The sequence below is a fragment of the Carcharodon carcharias genome, chromosome 18 (genome assembly GCF_017639515.1).
Source record: "Carcharodon carcharias isolate sCarCar2 chromosome 18, sCarCar2.pri, whole genome shotgun sequence".
Taxonomy (NCBI): domain Eukaryota; kingdom Metazoa; phylum Chordata; class Chondrichthyes; order Lamniformes; family Lamnidae; genus Carcharodon; species Carcharodon carcharias.
In genome coordinates this window covers 79,682,092-79,703,654 of record NC_054484.1, presented here as the reverse complement: position 1 = coordinate 79,703,654, position 21,563 = coordinate 79,682,092, and the positions used below count along the sequence as shown (strand labels likewise).

Here is a 21,563-nt window from a genome sequence, read left to right as displayed (position 1 = left end):
CTCATACTGAGTTCAGGAACTTCACAGCTCCAGTTTCTCATATGCCCTCCCTTAATCATTTGTCTGCTTACTCCGCTACAGAATGGTGAATCATGAGTGCTTGTCTCCACATGCCTAGTTTCTGGTAAGGTGGGACTAGGTACAGACCAAGATGGGAAGTGAATGAAGCAAAAACTCGATGGACACCTGCAAGTTGGCTTACAGAGAACTGTCATACGTTCGGTAGCAGGAAACCTGCATTATTTCTTGACTCAAGAAACAGTGAATCACTTCAAACATAAATATGGTACGTCACTCCAGTCAGGTTTTCTTATCTGAAGTAAAACTTTTTATACTCCACCAACTTTGGCCAGTTCCAAGACGTCCCCCATATAGCATAAAGAAGTTCCCTATTTAAATTGAGATGGCCAAATTGCAGATCATAATTGGGGGAAAAAAAAGTAAATGCTGAAGGATCTGGAATTGGACAATTGATTTTCAACTTCTGAAAAGGAAATGAACATTCAATAACAAATTTAATAACTGGCATTAAAATGAAATACTACTTTTTCAAGTAAAAAAGTTTAAACGTTTAAAAAGTTTAATAGGACAGAATTACCCTAGCATCATACTCCAGTACAAAGGGCGGAATGTCAATCTGCTCTGGGGAAATGAGCGCAAATAACTGAGGGAGGGTCTCAACATGATGAATTTTGTCCTTTAACCCAGAGACAGAAAAGGTTGTGAACATCCAAGTCATCACCTAGGTAAACAAGAACATAATAGAAAATGAGCCACGAATTTGAAATTTGCTATTTTTTTTGTATTATACTTTAGTTAGATTAGCAATTAGACTGAACAGTTGCAGGGGTAACATCACTCTGATAATTTTATTCTGCAACATTCTGGAACCTTAAAACATTTGAAACTGCTGCATACTGCACACTATTAAACCATGGAAATAAGATAAATGGGATAAGATGATAATTTTTTGTTAAAAGGTATCTCTATTATTTGACCTGGAACAATTATCCTCTAAAGATTGTAAACTGCACTTGCTACCTCGCAGCCCTTTCTATTTTGTCATTTTTCTAATGATCAACCTCATTTGAGTGATGGCATAAATATCTACGGTTCACACTCACAATCAGGAGCTGTTTCTCAGCCTTTCTGAATTTTTGGAACTGGTTGTGGAACCCAGGAGCAAGAAAATAAAACAAGTCAAGCATATTTAAACAAAATAAAGAAAAGATACATTACGTTTAATTATATTTTTAAAATATAATTAGGATGAGAATTAAGCAGACAGAATAAACATGATTTAAGTATTTAAATTTAAATTTAATTGGCAATTTAGAAATCCTAACATGATAGAAATAAAACTATTCCTGAGACGATAAAACTATGGGAGGAATTTTCAGTTTCTGAAAGGAAGTGCCGTGGTGCCTGGGTTCGCGATGTGTTTCCCACTGGGCAGCGTAGCGGGAAATCACGCCTGATTTCGTGCTTGGAAGCTAATTAATTATGCACAGGCAAGTATCTGTCCGAATCACGTGACGGGTTGGGAACTGAATCATCCGCCCCGTCATCGAAGGTCCCGTTGAATGTGTGTTCGGGTGGCCATATTTAAACGCTACCCGAACACACATTCACTCTCTCCAGTCCCGCTGTGTGAAGAACTTGTCCCCAGGTACCCACGTTGAAGAAGAAAGCTGCCCCAAGGTTTAGTAATGACTCCCTGGAGACCCTCATCAATGGAGTCTGCCAACACCAGAATATCCTCTACCCCAGGGATGGTTCCAGGAAGCCAACCAAACTCACCTCGCCAGCCTGGGAGTTGTTTGCAAGGGAGGCCAGCGCATCGGCCAACCATCTGAGAAACACCATACTGTGCAGGAAGAGGATGAATCCACCAGGGTAAGTCAACCTTCAGCTCACTCCAATCTCTCACTCTCATAATGGCATTATGCACTCAGGATTACACTGCTCAGGGATCTCACACAATATTAGCAGGGGACACATCAGCGCTGATTGCCTCATGGGCACTTTAACATCACCAGCATCTCATCTATCATGCTGCATAAACTCCATCCTCAGTCCTTATTGGTGAGGACTCAGCACACACTGCATGCTTCCCAACCTCACCTATATCTCTTCTCATTGCATTCCATCCATTTGTTTTCATGCAGGCCAAACTTGCCCACAAGAGGGAGAGATCCCAGACTCGAGGAGGGAGGGCCGGCAACTTGGATCTGACCAAGTTTGAGGATGCCGCCGAGTTGGTAGGTGAGAACAGGGATTGCTCCTGTGGTCAAGGCGAGATCGGGTTCTCCCCATAACCCAGTATGGATGAGCCCTCCTTGGGTTGATCAGATCCTGACACTCTCAGTGAGTGACATGCAATGTTGTATTCGGCCTGCTCATGAACTAAATCTATCTGTTCTCTCTCGCAGGCACCAGACAGGCCTCCAGACCCAACATAAGCCCCAGCCCCCAGGCCACTTCAGACAAGGAAGCTGAAGAGCCATTAGCAGATCCGTCACTGCATTCACCTGTACCCACCAGTTCAGAGATACACACCTTGGTGGTCCTAGTTATAAAGTAGGCTTGGGGGCACATTCTGCGGAATACCTCACGGACACGTCTCCACAGCAGCTGGAGGCAGTGACAGCCCAGGTCTCTGGCACTCAATGGGCTGCTGGAGATCATGCACTTGCTGAGTCCAAATCAGATGATGAGCCTCTGGAAAGTTATGTCAAATATGCTGGAGATGCAAATACAGGCGGTGGAAAATCAGGTAAAGTTGTGAGAGGCAGTAAACAACAAAGGATGGTGGAGTGTGTCCGCTTTCTGTCTAATGTCACAGCTCCAACATGCGAGAGTTTCGAGGTCTCCATGGGAAGGGTGGTAACCATCTTGGAGACCTTGGGCTGGATCTGTGCTCGGACCTGTACTCCATCGCTGTAGGCATTGGTGGGATCCATTAGTGGCTAGGCAATGAGGGTGGGGCACCTTGGCCTCCCTCCCACCTCCTCAGGGAGTCAGGCAGGGGTCCTCGGGCACCCACAGTGAGGAGGACCAGCAGCTGGAGACCCCGGGGCCATCCATCCAGGTGACTCAGTGTCCCGATCCCCCCTCTGCCTGTAAGCCCATCACTTCCAGCTGTGCAGGCCAAGGAGTGTTCACCCACCCCACAGCAGGACACACAAAGCAGGCCGGGATCCAACAGCAGGACACCCAAATCAGGCCGGGATCCTCCAGCTCGCGGTCCTCTAGAGGACGCCTGCCAAAATCAAAGACAACAAAGCATACCAGTCAGCAGGCTGCCTCCACCTCTGCTGTGGATATTGGGATGCACCGAGATGTAGCGAAAGGCTTAGAAAAATTAATAAGGTTTAAAATCACTTCCAGTCGTGGGTGTTCAGTCACTGTTAATATCATACACCTTTGTAAATACCTTTTCAGTTTACAAGAATGACCTCGTCATTTGAAAACGTCATGCCTATGCATCCATGTACCCTCTTATTGCGAGGGTGAGCCATGCTCCCACTCAGTGTTCACCTCCCTTTGAGAGCCTCACATTTATGTGATATGTAGCTGAATCGTGATATTTACTCTACCCTTAAGTTATGTCAGGGAGATGTGTTAAATTCTTTACTGAATTGTCTGCAAAATGCATTAGCAACCATACTCCTTACAACACAGAATGGAGTTAGGCGTCTGCACTAGTCTTGGAGGGGTAGCGGTCATTGTCTCTTGACAAGGCTGCCTTCAATGCAGTGCCAAAGCACAAGAACTGAGCCATGGTGCTCTCTCCAACCATGCGTGCATCTCAGCGTCCACACAAAGTTTCTCATAAAGGTGGGAACCACTGCATCAAGTCCATGCTGTTGTGTCAACTATCACTTCAGAGCGCTCCAATATCGGGTATGCCGCTGACCTTTCCAATGAATGGGGCCTAGTGAATCTTGAGGGTTGAAGGTGCAAGTCTGAATTCTGAACTTGCTCTTGATGTCACTGGTTGCAAAGACCTTTCAGTCCACTGGCATGGCACTGAGAGACAGATGGAATGTGGCTGTGTCTCACTCCCTGTACCCTAATCATCGTGGAATTGTGTGGCTATTAGTGTGGCATGTCTTTCAAATCGTGCTTCTACGATGGCATCCTCACGTGGAAGCAGACACTCATTTCCCAATTCAGGTTCCTGCGCTTTTTGCTCTTCATCGTCCGAGGAGCTCTCAGCCTCCTCTATGTCTCCCTGTGGCAAGGGATCCCCTTTGAAACACCAGGTTGTGAAGAGCATAACAGACCACAATGATGCAGGGACACCCTCTGTGAAGGGCACTGCAGAGTCTCACCTGAGCAGTCCAAGCATCGGAAATGCATCTTCAGGATGCCAATGGTTTGCTCGTTGATGGATCGGGTTGTCTTATGTGCCTCATTGTATCTCTCCTCCTGGTGACTCAGGACAATGCACTGGTGTCATAAGACATGATTTTGTCAGCTACCCTTAGCCCCAAGTAGCTACCCCTGTATTTACTGAAGTCCTTCAAATTCGTGAGGCACCTGGGAGTGACTCAGGATGTATGAATCATGGGAACTCTTGGGGTACCTGACACAAACGTGCATGATGTGCTTCTAATGGCTGCACACCAGTTGAATGTTCAGAGAGTAGAACCCTTTCCTGTTAATGAACATCAGGGGAGCTGATGTCATGGAGATTTCAATGCCACATGTGTGCAATCGATTGTACTCTGAACTCCAGGGAAGCATGAGATAGCTGCAAAACCCAGAAACCGAGCAGCTCTGATTCCATTTCAATGTTTAGAGTCCAAGCAGAGAGAAAAGAAGGACATTTCTTTGAGAAGGTGCAATTGGAGCCATTACCCTTGCAGTCCTCCTTTGCACTAGGGACTGATAGGTGCAAGAGATTAATGAAAGACTGCAGGAGTCATTGGTTTCACAATACAATCGCTCCATTTGAGCTTTAACAGATAGGTATGTGAGAATAGAAAATGCAGATGTCGGTGAAGGAAGCACAGCTGCTGCATATCTGCTAGATCATCAATGAAAGCCTATAATGTGCCTTCTCCAATTGGCATAGATGACGGGCCAAAGGGCATCCATTTATTGCTGAACTGCAAGTTGAGCTTGATCAGCAAAGTTATATTGCAGGAGTGCTTTTGGTAAGGTGGCACATTTCATAAATGTGTCCAAACCTCCTAAGCTCTGTGGAATTGAGATGTCAAATATCAGGGTTGGCATTATGGTCACCTAGATTAGAGAATGTGCCTCAGCTGCAAGGCTGTGTCATCAAAAAAGCGGTAGTGCAGATGCAGCTCAAGGGCATGACATTGGTTTTCTGTATGCAAGTGGGATGTCTACTATATTTACCCAATGTTCATTAATATCTTGCACCTATCAGTCCCTATTGCAAAGGGGGACTGAATAATGGAGCCTGTGCTCAATGCTGCCTTCTTGATGGCAGTGAATCAATTGAGGACGCCGAGAAGGGCCCGGTGCCACTTATCCCAGCTTGGAGAGGAGGCCCAGCCTCGGGTCCATGTCCAGGGGAGCCCCAGTAATTCCCTGAGGATGATGAGGTTAGATCCATCCCATGGAGTTAACTTGCACAACCAAGAGTCTATTGAAGAAGGCTTTCCTATCTGGAGAGGAGCGATAGATAATGCCATGCACACCTGCATTTGTTAAGAGAGGTGGTGGACCATATCTGCCACATTCTGCGGGAGGATCTAACGTCAATGGACTAGCAGGGCATCCCCTGCCAGTGCCCCTGAAGGTCACTGCCATGCTCAATATTTTTGCTTGCAGATTGTTCCAGTGATCCACAGGCGACCTATGTGAGGATCTCTCAGTCCTCAGCACATAAATGTATCAAGGAGGTAACAGATGTCCTCTGCAGTAAGGCTCATTATGTGAAGCTGTTTGAAGGTGCCCCCTGAAAAGGCCCAAGTGCAGCCCCTGGGCTCCTCCCACACTGACTCAGACCCCTCCTGTGCAGATTCTTTCCCAGTTACAATTTCAACCTGTGCAACAACTTCGGGTCTGCAAGATGGTGATGATGAGCTTTTATTTTGACACCAGCTTCAACTCCCTCTGAGTATGTTCGGGTCCCTCCAATCTTCCTGGCACCTCACAGTGTGCAGGTAGAGCTCCTTCCCGTTATTCTCCAGCCTCCTCCAATAATCCCGGGTCTAATTGCAAGTGTGGTCGACATTCCAACCCTCCCACCTGAAGCCATCACTGTTGATGTCCCCATGCCCACTGTGGTGGACCTCAGCCCTCCCTATCGCGAGGCTGTATGCACGGTCACGTACAGAGGAGACACCCCCAACCCCAAAACTGAGGAGAGTTTTGAATAGCCCCCTCTGAAATTACATATTCCCCGTTTACAGGCTGCAGATGCCTCCCCTAACCCTGACCATCTCACCTGCAGCCCAGTACCAAGCCAGACAAGACTATGACCAGCAACTGTAAGACCATGACCACGCCCTGCATGCCAAGCTGTGCCTTATCTCAATTGAGCACAAAGACCTTGCCCCTCCCTGGTGTGGGACTACAACGTGTGTGCCATGCAAAGCCCTGTAGCATGTCCCGCCAAGCCCTAGGGCTGCCTTTAATCTCTCACCTTGAACATAAGTTCCCCTAAACCTCAGGACTGCCTTTAATCTCTCACCCCGATCTCTTGGCCCCAGACCAGGGGCTATGATTGTCTTCAATGATCTCCCCTTGTCCTTCTTTATGATAACAACACAATCTCCCTCCCCCACCCCCTCTATGAGTCTCTGTGCAACCCGTCCCTCACATGCAAGCCTTTCCCCTCCACCACCTCCATAAGTCTCTGTGCAACCTCCTCTTGTGCCACACTAACACAAACCCATGTACCCCTCCACCCCCTTGCTTTCTGGAGTCTGCATACATCTCTTCCCATTCATACCGTTCGATTCCCATCCACCCCCTTCTGTGTCTGCGCTTCAGTCTTCCATGTCAGGCTCCAGCTTCCCCACCCTCTGTCTCCACTCTGCCTGAGATCATCTCCCCACCACTCTCCCCAACCCCACCCATATCCCCCCCATGTCTCCTTCTTCCTTCCCCCCACAATTGCCCATTGTCCCCATGTCTCCAGCTTCTTCCCCCACTCTCCAATCACACCATTGCCCATTGTCACCCATGTCTCTATCTTCCTACACCACCCCACCATCGCAATGCCTGTCTCGTATGCAGCCCTGCCTGAGTCATGCAAAAGCCACCCTTCCAAAGGACAGAGGAAGCTAGTGAGCAGACCCACCCTACACCCCCACTTGTGTAGCGTCTCACTGGCATTGGTGAGAACCAAGAGCGGCGCTATTGCATGTAGGCTTTAAACGTTGCGCTCACCTCAAAGTCACAAGCGAAGCGAGAGCCGACAGCTGTACGCCACTTAGTTCCAAACGTGATTCAGATCAGTCTAATTTCCTGCTGACATGGCGCTAGATTGGGAGGGGCTGCATGATTCCATCGAGAAGCGTTTTTAATGAGCATTCATGACATGGTAATGCATGCAAATGCCAATCCTGCCATGGATCAGTGGGAAACCTGTCCTGCCATCAGCCCCCCATGAAAGTGGTGAAAGGCCTCTCTCCAAATTTTCTGGTCCAGCCCACCACGAAACCCATCGCAGGCAGGAGGGGAAAATTCTGCCCTGTAAATTTATTAGTGCATGAGCCAAAAATTTACATAATCAGTAAGGAAAGGATTAAGGTTTCACATGTATAGATTAAATTTGGACAAACTACAGCCCTGTAGTTTGAAATATATTACGATTTATACTCATTTGAGAATATGCAAATTAATTCTTGGAATGGCCCAATGATACAAACATATAAATTTGGAGAAGTAGGCCATTTGGCGCCTTGAGCCTGCTCCGCCATTCAATAAGATCATGCCTGATCTGTTTGTGTTTTGAATTTCACAATCCCATCCACCCCTTTGATTCACTTGCCTAACAAGAATCTATCCATCTCCGCCTTAAAAATATTCAATGACCCTGCCTCCACCATCTTCTGAGGCAGAGTTCCAAAATCATAGAGCCCTCTGAAAAATTTCTCCTCATCTCTCTCCTATAAGGGCAACCCCTAACTTTAAAACAATGCCCCCTAGTTCTAGACTCACCCACAAGAGGAAACATCCTTTCCACGTCCACCTTGTGAAGATCATTCAGGTTCTTATTTGCTTCAATAAAGTCACCCCTCACTCTTCTAAACTCCAGTGGAAACAAGCCCAGTCTGTCCAACCTTTCCTCAGAAGGCAACCTGCTGATTCCAGGTATCAATCTAGTAAGCTTCCTCTGAACACCCTTCAAACCATTTACATCATTCCTTAAATAAGGAGATCAAAAATGCACACATTGTTCAAGATATGGTCTCGTCAATGCCCTGTATAACTGAAGCCATAACATCCTTACTTTTATATTCAATTCTTCTCATAATAAAGGATAGCATTAATTACTTGCTGTATCTGCATACTAATATTTTGTGATTCATGCACAAGAACACCTGGATCCTGCTGCACCTTGGAATTCTACAGTCATTATCCGTTTAAGTAATACTTTGCTTTTTTACTCTTCCTGCCAAAGTGAACAACTTTACATTTTCCCACATTATACTCCATCTGCCAGATTTTCCCCACTCACCTAACCTATCCATAGCTATTTGCAACCTCCCTATGTCCTCTTCACAACATACTTTCCTACCTATCTTTATGTCATCCGCAAATTTAGCTACCATGCCTTCGCTCTCCTCATCTAAGTCTTTGATATAAATTGTAAAAAGTTGTGGCCCCAGCAGAGACCCCAACGGAAATCCACTCCTCACATCCTGCCAATCAGAAAAAGACCCATTTATGCATACTCTCTGTTTTCTGCCAGCCAGCAGCCAAGCAATCTTCTATTCATGTTAATAGGTTACCCCCATACCATGAGCTTTTATTTTCTGAAATAACCTTTGATGTGACACCTTATCAAATGCCTTCTGAAAATCCAAGCACAGTACATCTACAGGGTCCCCTTGATCCTCCTTCAAAGAACTCCAATAAATTGCTTAAACATGATGAACCCTACACACTTGTGAACGGCAAACATTAATTCCTCCCCTTTAGTAATAGATCATTCATTTCTGCAGCAAATTTGTCAAGATGCAATACATGTTTTATTTTTTATTATTTTATGCTTGTTAGGGCTCCTAAATTTACCAACTTCTCATTTAGTTAGGAAAAGTTTATTGACTTGTGGGTAAATACCCATTTGGGAACTATGTCAAAATAAAAACATTAAACCAAAATATGTAAACCAAGATAAACCGTACTGCTGATTAAATATTCTTACAATTTGTAGATACTACAGCTGAACTTGGTCCTCAAAAATATAACTTTAATAAAAATATAAATATAATCATGCTTAGATGCTTGAGATGTCTAAGAGTTATCAATGACTACATAATATAGCTTGAGGCTTTTGTCATCAGTACAATGTACAATAATGCTTTGTAAAAGAAATAGAGTAAATTAACTGTGCTACTGCTCATTTTGTAAAGTCAGTTTTCCTAATTTTGGATTTGATCGCTGATATTCAGATTTGCCACAAGTATCACAGACACGTTCGTTACACAAAGACCATACCTTAGACCGAAATGTTGGATGCACAAAGTAAAATGCCTTCATGTTTTTCTTATACCTGAAGAAAACAAAAGGGAAATATTTTACATCAAGAAACTTCTACTACCATCAGTCCCTACATCATTGCTCCCTCAAAAAGGTGCTTATTTAACACACACAAAAGAGTTTTTGTCATTGACTTCTCCATAAAAATCATCAATTTCTCTCTGTAGCAGTAGTCTCAGTTTTTGCACACAAGATGACCTGACCAGTTTCTTCTACAGGACAGGTCATCTGATTCACTGGCGAAGAATTAATTAAACTCCTCACAAACATGGTATTATAAATGCCAATCACCATTCTAGCTTGCATCTCTTTCCCTCTATGATACACATTATAAATCAAAGTTAATGATGAACTTACAAAAAATTGATTATATTTTAAAAAACAAATGAATTTTCAAGAAAACATTGCTCAAATCACTGAAGTTCACTCAGGTCTAATGCCTTTGGTACCATTTCAATTTCCTAAATCAGTAACTGAAGCAAGCAAAAATAAGCTCTAATCATTTAACTTATGTTATTAACTATTTACTGACTTTCCACGTAAAAGAATTGCAAGGTTCTGTGTCTGTACTGTAAGGTTAACTGCTGGTGGTCTGCTACTGTGCAGCTGGCTAAGTGAAACAAATGAAGAATAAGTTAGGACGTCTGGCGTTACTGTGAAGTGGAACAATGGTTGCAAAAAGCCAAATAAAAAAATACAGGTCGCGAGAAACAAAGAAAGGCAAGTATTTGAAGAGTGATTTTAACCACTGTATTGGGTGCTCTTCAGTAGAGACCTTCAGTACGAAATTTGAAACAGGATTGTATTCAAATGAAATATAGTTGTATTTAGTGGAGGTCAGTGGGTAAGGGTTAGTTGAAGATGAGGTGTAGGTTCTTTTATAGGAGAAAATATTACAGCATAGTGGAACACATTCATTTCAATTCTAAATACCAAAATGATTCCTGAAACTCACTTTGTTGTGCAGCAGGGAATACATTTTAAATGAAATTATTTGAGAATACAATTGTAAATTTTAGTGCAGAAATTTCATCAATTGAATCTGATAGATGTCAGTATACATCTTGTTTCGTTTTAAACTATTTTTTATTTAAGCTATTGAAAACCATATTAAAAAACTTCACTGCTCAAACACATTTATAAAAATCTTTTCCTTCCATAGTATACACACTCACTCCCCTCTCTTCCTCTTTTGGCTTTTACCATGTTACAGCAGGTTGCACAATACTGGTTGATTGACCTTCATATCAAACATCGTTCTTGGATTTGGCAGGTGGTTTTACAACTGGATGCCCTTCATGCTGCTAACCCTCCCCATTTAACCAAGCTGAGGACCAGACCAATAAACACTAGCTTGCCTGCACCAGTGGCTGGGTTCTTCTATAGCCAACAAGTCTGGGTGTTGGACTGAAATCCAGTGGCTCAGAAGGAGGAGTGCTACCAACTGCGCCACTCGGGCTCCCTTATTTGCCTTACAATAGCTTTTTGCGAAATTAAAGGGATAAGGAGCACAATTCTGTAAAGCAAATACCTGAATAGACATACCTTGAAAGTCTTATATTATGCAGACTGGTCAACTGGTTTATGAAAAGTACCAGAGTTTCTGCACCACCAGTCAATATAACACATTTACAATAAGAGTGAATTACATTTAATTTCAGAAAATCATAGAATGGTTACAGCACAGGAGACTATTTGGCCCTTCATGTCTGTGCCAGGTCTCTGTAGGAATAACTCAGCTAGTCCCAATCCCCCATCTTTTCCCTGTAGCCCTGTAGATATTTTCTCTAAGATAATTATCCAATTCCCTCTCGAAAGCCACAACTGAATCTGTCTCCACCATGCTCCTAGGCAGTGCATTCTAGATCTTAATCACATTCTGTGTTTAAAAAAAAAAAATTTCCTTATATTGCCGTTGGCTCTTTTTAAATTTATTTTTGGTTCACCTTTAATTGGTGTCCTCTGGTTCCCAACCCTTCTGTCAATTTCCGGCCTCTGAGCCGGAGGTACAGTCACTGGAAACAGTTCTACGACCTCCAGACCCCTAATGATTTTGAGCACCTCCATCAAATCTCCTCTCAACCTTCAATTCTCTTAAGGAGAACAGCTCTAGCTTCTCCGATCTATCCACATTTCTGAAGTCCCTTATCCTTGAAACTATTCTCATAAATCTAAATTTAAATGAACTATTAATGTTAGATACTGCTTTAGCTCTATCCTACACATTTAACTTATTATCCTCCAACATCTTTTCCTTTACAGAAGTCCTTGAACATGTTGCCATCTTCTTCCCCTTGGGATATCATCTTCTGCCATTGAGTACATTAATAACACCTCTCTTGATCCCATCACTTCAATAGACGTTGTTAGATTGCTTGTCCAACATCCAGTCTCGGAAGTGCTAATCACTGGGATCTTCAGCCTGTCACAAACTCTGTTCCCTCATCAGTTATTCGATCTCACTCTTTTGCCCAGAGTTAGTGCCCGTTCTTTCAGCTAAGTCCTCTATGTTCTGAAATTCCACAAAACCTGTTAGCTACTCCAATTCTCCTCCTATTTTTATACCCTTCTTAGAACTCAGCTTTATCTTCCTCCCAAAAAAAGACAAGTATTTTGCTTTTGGGTTCTGGACACTTTTTTTTAACTCAGCAAACAATAGAGAAATGGGAATTGAGAGTTCCAATCTAAAGAGCTAGCATTGACAAGAACAGGCACAATGGGATGAATGTCTTCTTTCTGTGTGGTAACTTCAATTAGGTGAACTAGATAAACATGCAAAATGGGAGCATGAACTTACTTTACATCAACTATGTCATACAGTTTCTTGATGAATTCTGAGTCGGGATGATTGTGGTCACTGGTCAGTGTATGAAAATACACCATAACGAACTCTCTTGCAGCAATGTGGTCCATAATATGAATAAAATACAACAGAGCCTAAAAACATTAACAAATAATTACAACTTACAGTTAATCATTCAACCATATTTATTTTCATTGCTTTTGGCTCTACAAAAACTATACACAGCTTTTTCCTTTTGTGTCTTTGAAGCAGCCAATTTGAAAACAGGTTTAAGTGGTGATGTGCGAAATGAAAGCGAGGAGAGATAAAGGTCTGTATTTTTACTTATGGCTCGAAAGGCACAGGGGAACTCGGAAGTCAGAATTCCCCCGCATGCCGTGACTCTGGGGAATGCGGAGGGGAAATGGAATCAGAGGCAAGGATTGCTGCCCGATTGCATGGATTGCTCAGGACCCAGCAAGTGGGTGCAAAGGCACTCACCTCCTGCATCTGGCAGTCTTCACCTGGATGTAGCTGCTGGGAAAGCCAACCATTCATAGTTAAATTCAAATAGCTGAACAATGAGGCCTGCCGCCTCATCATCATGTTTAAAGCAATAAGTCACCTCCTTGAAGCGGGTTAGTCACCTGCCCAACTTCCTGCTTCAGTTAAAGCTGGAAGCATTGTGGGGGTGGTGGGGCTCGTTTGGGTAAGGAGTTGGGAATCTGATTAAGTTTTTACCCCTTCAACGCCCCACCTGACCCAAGCTGCCCATTTCTGGGTTACATTTCTCCCCAAGGGGAAAGTGAGTTGCTTCAAGAAGCAAAGACTTGAAGATCAATTTGGCAACATAGTGAATAGTGGGATGATAAAATGGAGTCACTGTCATGATTTTACAAACAGCAAGTTACTAATCTCAGCTGGTTTATCAAGAAGCAGTGATGAATGGAGCAATTTATGCATTTCCAAGCACACAGATTTTCAAACTATGTTCAGAGAGGGGATTGCTAGGGATGGGAATCATCAGATTTCTGTTTGTGCCATGAGAACTGTCTTGAAATTCTATATTCCACAAACACTCTGTATTTGTTGACATACCAATAGATTAGTTCTGTAGCAATATACCAAGAAAATAAACCTTCAACGAAAGCATTTTTGGAAGTGACCCTTTCTTTTGAAAATGAGGACATTGGCTCCTAGATATTTTTAGTAGGCTAGATGTTTCTAAATGTAGTGCTGTATTACCAAGAAGATTGGAAGGTCATCTAACCAATCAACTCTCCAAATAGTCTACAAAGACATTTTTTCTTTTGTGGGAGAGGAGAATAAAGGATAAACATACTCTAGCTCCACAAGGAAAAAAATTATTTTGCTTCAGTGACATGACGTTGGGCGGCCAGTTAGCTAGACGGTTAGCGTGTGGCTCAGAATGGTGCCAACAGCAAGGGGTTCAATCTCCATTTCAGCTGAGGAAGACCAGGGACTTACCTCCTCACCCTGCCCCAGAGTAAATCCACAACATAAGCTGCAGCTTTTGACCCTCAAAATTGAAGATGCTACTTCAAGAGAGAAAGTATAGAAACAGGAAGATAGAGCAGATTAATGCGTGGCTGCAGAAATAGTGCAAGAGGGAGGGCTTTCGATTCCTGGGACATTAGGGTCAATTCTGGGGGAGATGGGACCTGCACTAGCCAGACAGATTGCATCTGAACAGAGCAGGGACTGATCTCCTTGCTAGAGTAGGAAATAGTAAGGAATTAGGTGCGGTCAGAGTAAAAAAGTGAATACAACAAGGCTTAAATTTAGCTTTAGAATGCATGTATGTGAATGCATGAAGTGTGGTAAATAAAGTTAAGTGGGCTGCATGCAGAGGTAGTCACTTGCAAATATGATATTGCGGTGGCAAGAGAGATCTGGTTCAAACAAATGGCAGGACTGTCCACTAAATATTTCTGGACACAAGGATTCAGGAAAGATAGGAAAGAAAAGAAAGGAGGAGGGGTGGCCGTATTGATTAAGGATAATATTACAGTGCTGGAGAGAGACAATGTCCTAGAGGGAAGGATAGGGGGACGGAATTTGGAGTTCTTGCTCATGGAAACTGTCTAATAAACCCGGTGGAAAATGCACTTGTGGTAACTGAGAGAAGAGAAAAAGATCGACAATTTGAGATAGCCTGATGAAACAGTTCTTATCCAGGAAGAATAATAAGTCGAGTCCACTGAAAAATAGATTTAAATTCATGCAGTGGTAAGCCTGTGTTTATGGATGTGTATATACATCTTTCAGTCTATCCATTTATGGTTGTTATATTTTAGGAATCATTCTGAAGTTTAAATAAAGCTCAAAAATTTCAAGTTACCAAGCTATTGTAGAGATATTGAACAACTATGTTTTTCTGCATTTGCTCAAGGAGCTCATTTCTGTTAGAGAATTTAGCTAATAATTACTTTAGCGGGGAGGAAAATAAATGGTGTTGATAAGTGTCCAACTATTATGCCACTTGATATTATGATGATAATGCAATAAGACAAAGATCCTTTTCTTTAAAAAGAATCGTCAATGTTGTCTTTTTTTATATATACAGATTTTACCTTATCTGGGTCTATTAGTGTTACGGGAATATTCCTTCCCACTATCACCACCACTGTACGACCACATTTATCATATCCTGCAACAAATACAAATTATTGTTATGCTATTTGGAATGCACACTTCAAGCTTGTTACGGAGAAGGTTTTCTGCTTTGAAACCGGGAAACAGGACTACACATAAAATGGAAATACAATTGCAAATGCTGAAAATGTGAAACAACAGAAAATGCTGTTAAAACAGAGCAGGTTCATCAATATCTGTAGAAAAAAGGAAAATGACAGGTTTACATTTTAGGTGAAAAATTCTTCCTCAGAAATAGATTTTAAACCACTTGCGTGCAGGACAATTACTTGCTTATGAAATATCGAAGCATGAGCTCCTCCAGCTAACGGGTTTTGGAGTTTCAGCAACAGCTGGCGACATCGTGGTGCATCTACGAGGTTAAGTCCTTTGTGGATAGCACGTTTCTGGATGTGGTTAACCCTCAGCTTAAGGGGATGGAGGCAGAGAGAGAATGGGTGGGCCAGGCAGTCAAGGAAGGCCAGGCAGGCAGTGCAGGAGTCCCCAGAGTGTGCTCTCCATTCAGTCCTGAATGCTGGTGAAAATGATGGTTCTGCTGAAAAGTGCAGCCTGAACCAAATCCATGGCACCACAGGTGGCTCAGCTGCACAGGGGGGCAGGAGGGAGATTGAGAAGGGCAATAGTGATAGGAAACTCTATACTAAGAGGAACTCTCTTTGCTAGAGCATGAATAGTAAGGAATTAGGTGTGGTCAGAGTAAAAGTGAATACAACAAGGCTTAATTTAGGTTTAGAGTGCATGTATGTGAATACGTGAAGTGTGGTAAATAAAGTTAATGGACTGCATGCAGAGGTAGTCACTCGCAAATATGATATTGTGTTGGCAGAGAACTGGTTCAAAAAAAAGGGACAGGACTGTCCACTAAATATTTCTGGACACAAGGATTCAGGAAAGATAGGCAAGAAAGTGGGAGCATTGATTTTTTTTCAAATTCGTTCACGGGATGTGGGCATTGCTAGCTGGGCCAGCATTTATTTCCTATCCTTAATTGCTCTCCTTCAGAGGGCATTTTAAGAGTCAGCCACATTGCTGTGGGTCTGAAGTCACATGTAGGCCAGACCAGGTAAGGATAGCAGATTTCCTTCCATAAAGGACATGAGTGAACAAGATGGGTTCTTATGATAATCGGCAGTGGTTTTGTGGTCACCATCAGACTTTTAATTCCAGATTTTTATTGAATTCAAATTTCACCATCTGGGATTTGAACCCAGGTCCCCAGAGCATTACCCTGGGTCTCTAGAATACTAGTCCAGTGGCAATATCACTCTGCCACCATCTCCTGCTAAGGATGATATGCTGGAGAGAGGCAACGTCCTGGAGGGAAGGATAGGGGGATGGAATTTGGAATTCTTACTCCTGTAAGCTGTCTAATAAACCCTGGTGGAAAATGCACTTGAGCTAACTGGTTAGGATAGAATTGGAACTGGTCTTGGCTGCCTTAGCCAAACCCCAACACTCACTGTTCAGACTCGTGCAGGATGAATGGTCCTTAAGTATCAATAGCTCCAGGATTGTGGAAACCACATGCCGCTTGCATTACTAACCTCAGAAGAGATAGGGAGAAAGAAAAAGCTGTAGAAAAAGCTAAACACAAAAATCTGGTTTCTGGGAACTGATAGTCTCAACACAAAGAATGTTTTACCTCTAGTTGGACTACTACCATTCAGGGCTGTCATTAGCGTGAAATCAATGTGCACTTTGGAGAGGAAAACACTGTAATCTGACCCAAAGAACAACTCACACTACAAAGGAAACAGGATCTGCAAGATGCTAAAATCCAGGATCAGTTCATTTCCCTGTCTCAGAATTTAGTGGTGTGCTGAGTGCTCTCTGCAAAGGCTGAATCCTTTCCTCATTATCCTTCTTCAAATTCTGATGGCTGATCTCAATAATCTGATGCAAAGTTCCTGACCTCAATCATGCCCCTGTAGGAAGCAGCAAGCAGAGATCACATTTTTTTTGCATCAAAAGCAAATCATCAAACTAATATTCTGGGAAGAGGGGGGAAAAGAGCTGGAGGGAGGAAAAGCTGAGTGCAGAAAAACTGTGAGAGCATGGAAGGGGACAGTATGGAAGAGTTTGGGAAAGAGAGAAATGTGTGTGCAGGAGCAAATTCAGCTTCTAGGTTTATGACTGATTCCGTTCTGTGCCTTCTTGTAGCATAATTGGACAAATAAATTGAGACACTAAAGCATTGTTCTGAGGACTATCTCATATGAAATAGCACAAATCCCTCCATGTTAGTACAAATGATAGAAGGTATGTTGGAAATAATCAGCTTGGGTCACAAAATGGCTTTTTCTCATTTAAAGTCTTAAGTCACTCACTTACCAGTCTGGTATAATGCTTTTAACGAGGCAACACCCGAAAGATCATCTGCTCTAGCTCTGCACAACCAACGGTTATAGCTAAAAGGAAGTAGTATTATTCTGTGAATAATATTTAGCAAACAACAGAAATAAATAGAAGACATATGGTTACTAAACACTTTCATAACATGGTTCCTTCGAACCTCTAAGGAATGCAATGCAAGTGAAGTAACTAAATATATAGCAGGGGCTAATAATGCTAACAAACCAGCAGTAAGGAAACTAGCAATGATAAGACAAGTGTGCCGTGAAAAAGCCTATGAAAATAAATTCAGTGAGATGACTTTGACAGATGCTGATTCATGCTCTCAATTCCCCAAGTAAAGCCCTGAATCGCAGCTGTGCAATCAAACAGAAATGCTGTGTACAAACTTGTTATCTCTCCTCAGCAGAGGAAGAGTCCAAGCAGACAAAAAGAATTGAGCACAAGAAATTCCAAAAGATGCCTGTAGTTAGTTTGAACAACATGAAGTTGATATTAAAAGAATGAATTGTGTACATGTACATTATCAATGGCACATTATCTGACATGAAAATCTGAAAACAGCACAAAGGAGTTGCTTGGCAATGACTTTCAGTATGGTGAGACTGTTGTGTGAGCATGATAGTGTTTCTTTTGGCAATCTTTTGCAGCAGTGCTATGTTGTATATTATGCTTATTGTAAATAAGTATATTAATGCCACCAAAACCAGAAAACGAGGATATGGAATATTCACCATGTTTAATAGGCAGTAAATAGAAAAATATTTCAGTTTTTACATATTCTACACACACACAATCCCTACTCACTTTCTCTGATGTGCTTTTTGAACTGCTGCTTCAGACATTTGTCCTTGAAGAATCAGCCGCCTCTGTTTATCGATATCTCCTTCCATCTTAGCAAACGCGTGCGTCCCAATGTACTCTAGCTCAAGGTGTTCCTCATCAGATTCATCTTCATCTATAATAATGAAAAATGAAGCAGCACTCCTTAGTTCAACAACAGCCCTCAAAGCTAACAAATTTCACTCATACAGATTGAGGTTTACATTTCTGGCTCTGCTTCACAAATTTTAATGAGTCACACCGACATTTAACAGATCAAGTGATGAACTCACTAGTACTTGCTCACAAATATCATAGATCCAGTGCAGAATATTGGAAGAGCAATGATCGACACGGCAGATGGTGGGTCACAGATTTAATTGCACCATGCTGCTGAATTCGCAATCTAAGCTGTATTGTTATATGACGATGGGAGGGAACGAGAGGGGCAAAGCGATGAAGAAATTAGAACAAGCAACACTCCCTGGGCTGAGGGTACCTTTGTGTGGCCAAATCAATATATTCTACAAGGCAGCCTATAAGCCTAAAAGAGTCCTCAGAAGTTTGAATGTAGCAAGCCAACTCATTGAAGATGAAGTTCTTTTTTTTTTAAGAACCAAGATGCCAAAAGCTTTAGTATTTGCAACTGAATCACTCCAATTTAAGCCAACATTATCAACACAGCCATGAATTGTTTGAGAAAAGACAAGGACCCTCACAAAAACCCTATAGATAACTTCTTGCATGGTCACAGTGACCATGCACACATTAGCTTACATTTAAGCAACCCCAGAGATAAATCACAGCACAAGATGATTCAAAACTGAATTTAAACTTTTAACCAACCTGAACCTCAAACAGCCTGGACACAGCACTTAAACCCTGAAACAGTGAACCAGTAATTACTCAAAACTCTCTCTTTCTGAAGGATTTAGCAAATGTCAGAGTCATAAAAGGGATTTAGGATATGTGGAAAAGCAGCACTACAAAGATCATGTCACCTAGCAGAGAAATTCCCCATTCCTTCCAAGTAGGGTGTACCCATGATAGATGCTTATTTGAATACGGACTGAAATTTTGAATTTTCGTTCTCAGATAGATCTGCAGTGAAAAGAAACACTGTCTCAATAGACTCTGAAACCTCGGCTTGTACAAGAGCTACTTCCATCACAGATTTCAGTACCAAGGGCCTTCTAGAAGGCGGGGTTTTCTTCTCGTCTATCCCTGATTTTTATTGCTGTACCATTGGTGGCTGTTGGAATATTTTACTGCATATAAAGCATTATATGAATGCAAGTTGTCGTCAAGTATGGCAGTGCAGATAGCTTGGAGGTAACCTTATTTCCCAAGGAAAGAGGTCATCAATCAAACCAGATGCAATTCATTTCACACTTCTTACTTGTCTAACTGAGTTTAGGGACAGGGTTCCAAACAGCATCTATATTGCAAGGTTTATACAGTGTTTGCTAATCGTGCTTGGACACTAACAATCCAGGAATTTTAGCTAATTAAACTTCCCTTGAATTACTGACTAAATCAAAGCAAAGAGGAAATGAATAAACCAGGGTTCTATAACTGTCGTAACAATAATAACGTAATAATAATAAATTTGAAGCTGAGACTCAAATATCATGTTCTTTGACAGGGAAAGGGAGGAAAATAAATCTCTAATACTTAATAATTTTTAAAAATTCACATTTCTAACTAACAACCACATTGTAATAAAGGATGCATCACAGGCAGAGCACAGCACAGTATGCCTAACCTAGGAGAGAAACACTGAAGATTAGGGCTTATTAAAATATCTTTAGAACCAGTCCAATGACCTTTTCTGAGCATCCAGTCAAATGAAATACGTAACCTAAACATGCACCCATTAACAAGCATATCACTGCCTCAAAAATGCTTAGATAAAATATTTTTATGGTAACACTCACAATGAGGAATGCCTGGTTTATCCAATATACGGATCTGACGTTCTGCAATGACTGGCTCTCCTTCAGCATTCCCTACATCAGCAGGGAGAATTGGCAGGCACCTCCTCTCTTCTTCCAAAGATCGTGGAAAATAAAGAGGCATCAACTTCACATATGTAGCCTGTGGGATATCAGTGATATCAATCATTAAAGCTAGACTCTACACCACCTCTCCCTCATCCATGGAAGAGGTTCAAGCTGTAACAGCTTCTGCTTTTGAAATACTATAGAAAAAGATACCCAAGAATGGTCTAGAAAAGGCCCATGCCAAAGTAGTCTTGAGCGCCAAGTCCCACAGCCTCGCATCCAAATGCATCTCAAATAATTCTTAAAAGTGTAATTTTCACTAATTTAAATTCTTTAAACCTGTGGTTCTTCCAGCCTTACTTCTAGGAAATATTGAGCCTTCCACTATTCTGATTACATCATATTAGAGCACAAAGATGTGCAGTGCTGATCACAACCAACATTTTATGAGCTTGTTTGATCATTACTTACAATACCACAAATGAATAAGGAATTACTGGTGCAATGTGCTGAATTGCAGAATTGATTAGAGAAGTTAAATTACAGAAGTATAACATTTGTAGCCATTACCTAAGTCCAGAGGTAACTTTCCCCCTTCCTACATCAGCATATGAACATTTACGCTCGAAAGCAAGGTTTATTAGCATTGAGGAAAGGGCATGCACCGTCTGCACAGTTAGGTACAGCACGGATCCATCATGAATAAATTTAGTCTGCACCAATAATAAATAGGCTTTGAATAAATACTCCAAGATAACTCCTCCTAATATTTTGATTAAAAAGAAAACAAATCTTACTGTGTAATAGCTGTCCTTATGATTGAGAATGCCAAATTGTTGCTATTCTGAGGAGTGCTAAAACACGGTTTCTTCACTTCATAATGTGAGCAGCTATGGCTCAGTAGGGAAATGCTAGTTTTAGCCATCCCAATAGAATGACCAGATACTACAGGTTTTCTTTTAGTTAAAGTTTCCAAATTTTTATTTATGTTGAGTTATTTTTAAAAATTGTTTTGTTAGAGAATTATCCTAACTCCAACCACAACAATAAGTTGCTGCCCACTTCAGTTTTGTGCACTTTTACATTCCCTCTCATTGAAAGTAGGTGAAAGCACTGCTAGTTAAGGACTTAAAGATATTTTATTTTATTGTATAACCAAGATAGCGACAGCATGCACAATGGCAAAATTAGAAAGTTCTAACATCTTTAATGAATTTATATTGCAAAACCCC

General features: G+C 42.0%; 1 protein-coding gene across 1 annotated transcript in view; it reads right to left on the bottom strand.

The window, feature by feature from the left end:
- Window positions 1-21,563, bottom strand: part of gdap2 (ganglioside induced differentiation associated protein 2) — a 59,330-nt gene that overhangs the window by 5,085 nt on the left and 32,682 nt on the right. Inside the window, exons 7-13 of the mRNA XM_041211859.1 lie at window positions 20,266-20,425; window positions 18,314-18,464; window positions 17,486-17,562; window positions 15,073-15,149; window positions 12,494-12,633; window positions 9,655-9,709; window positions 599-742 (exon numbers count right to left, since the gene is read on the bottom strand). Of these exons, the coding sequence (XP_041067793.1) occupies window positions 599-742; window positions 9,655-9,709; window positions 12,494-12,633; window positions 15,073-15,149; window positions 17,486-17,562; window positions 18,314-18,464; window positions 20,266-20,425 (804 nt within the window). The remainder of the gene's footprint in view (window positions 1-598; window positions 743-9,654; window positions 9,710-12,493; window positions 12,634-15,072; window positions 15,150-17,485; window positions 17,563-18,313; window positions 18,465-20,265; window positions 20,426-21,563) is intronic.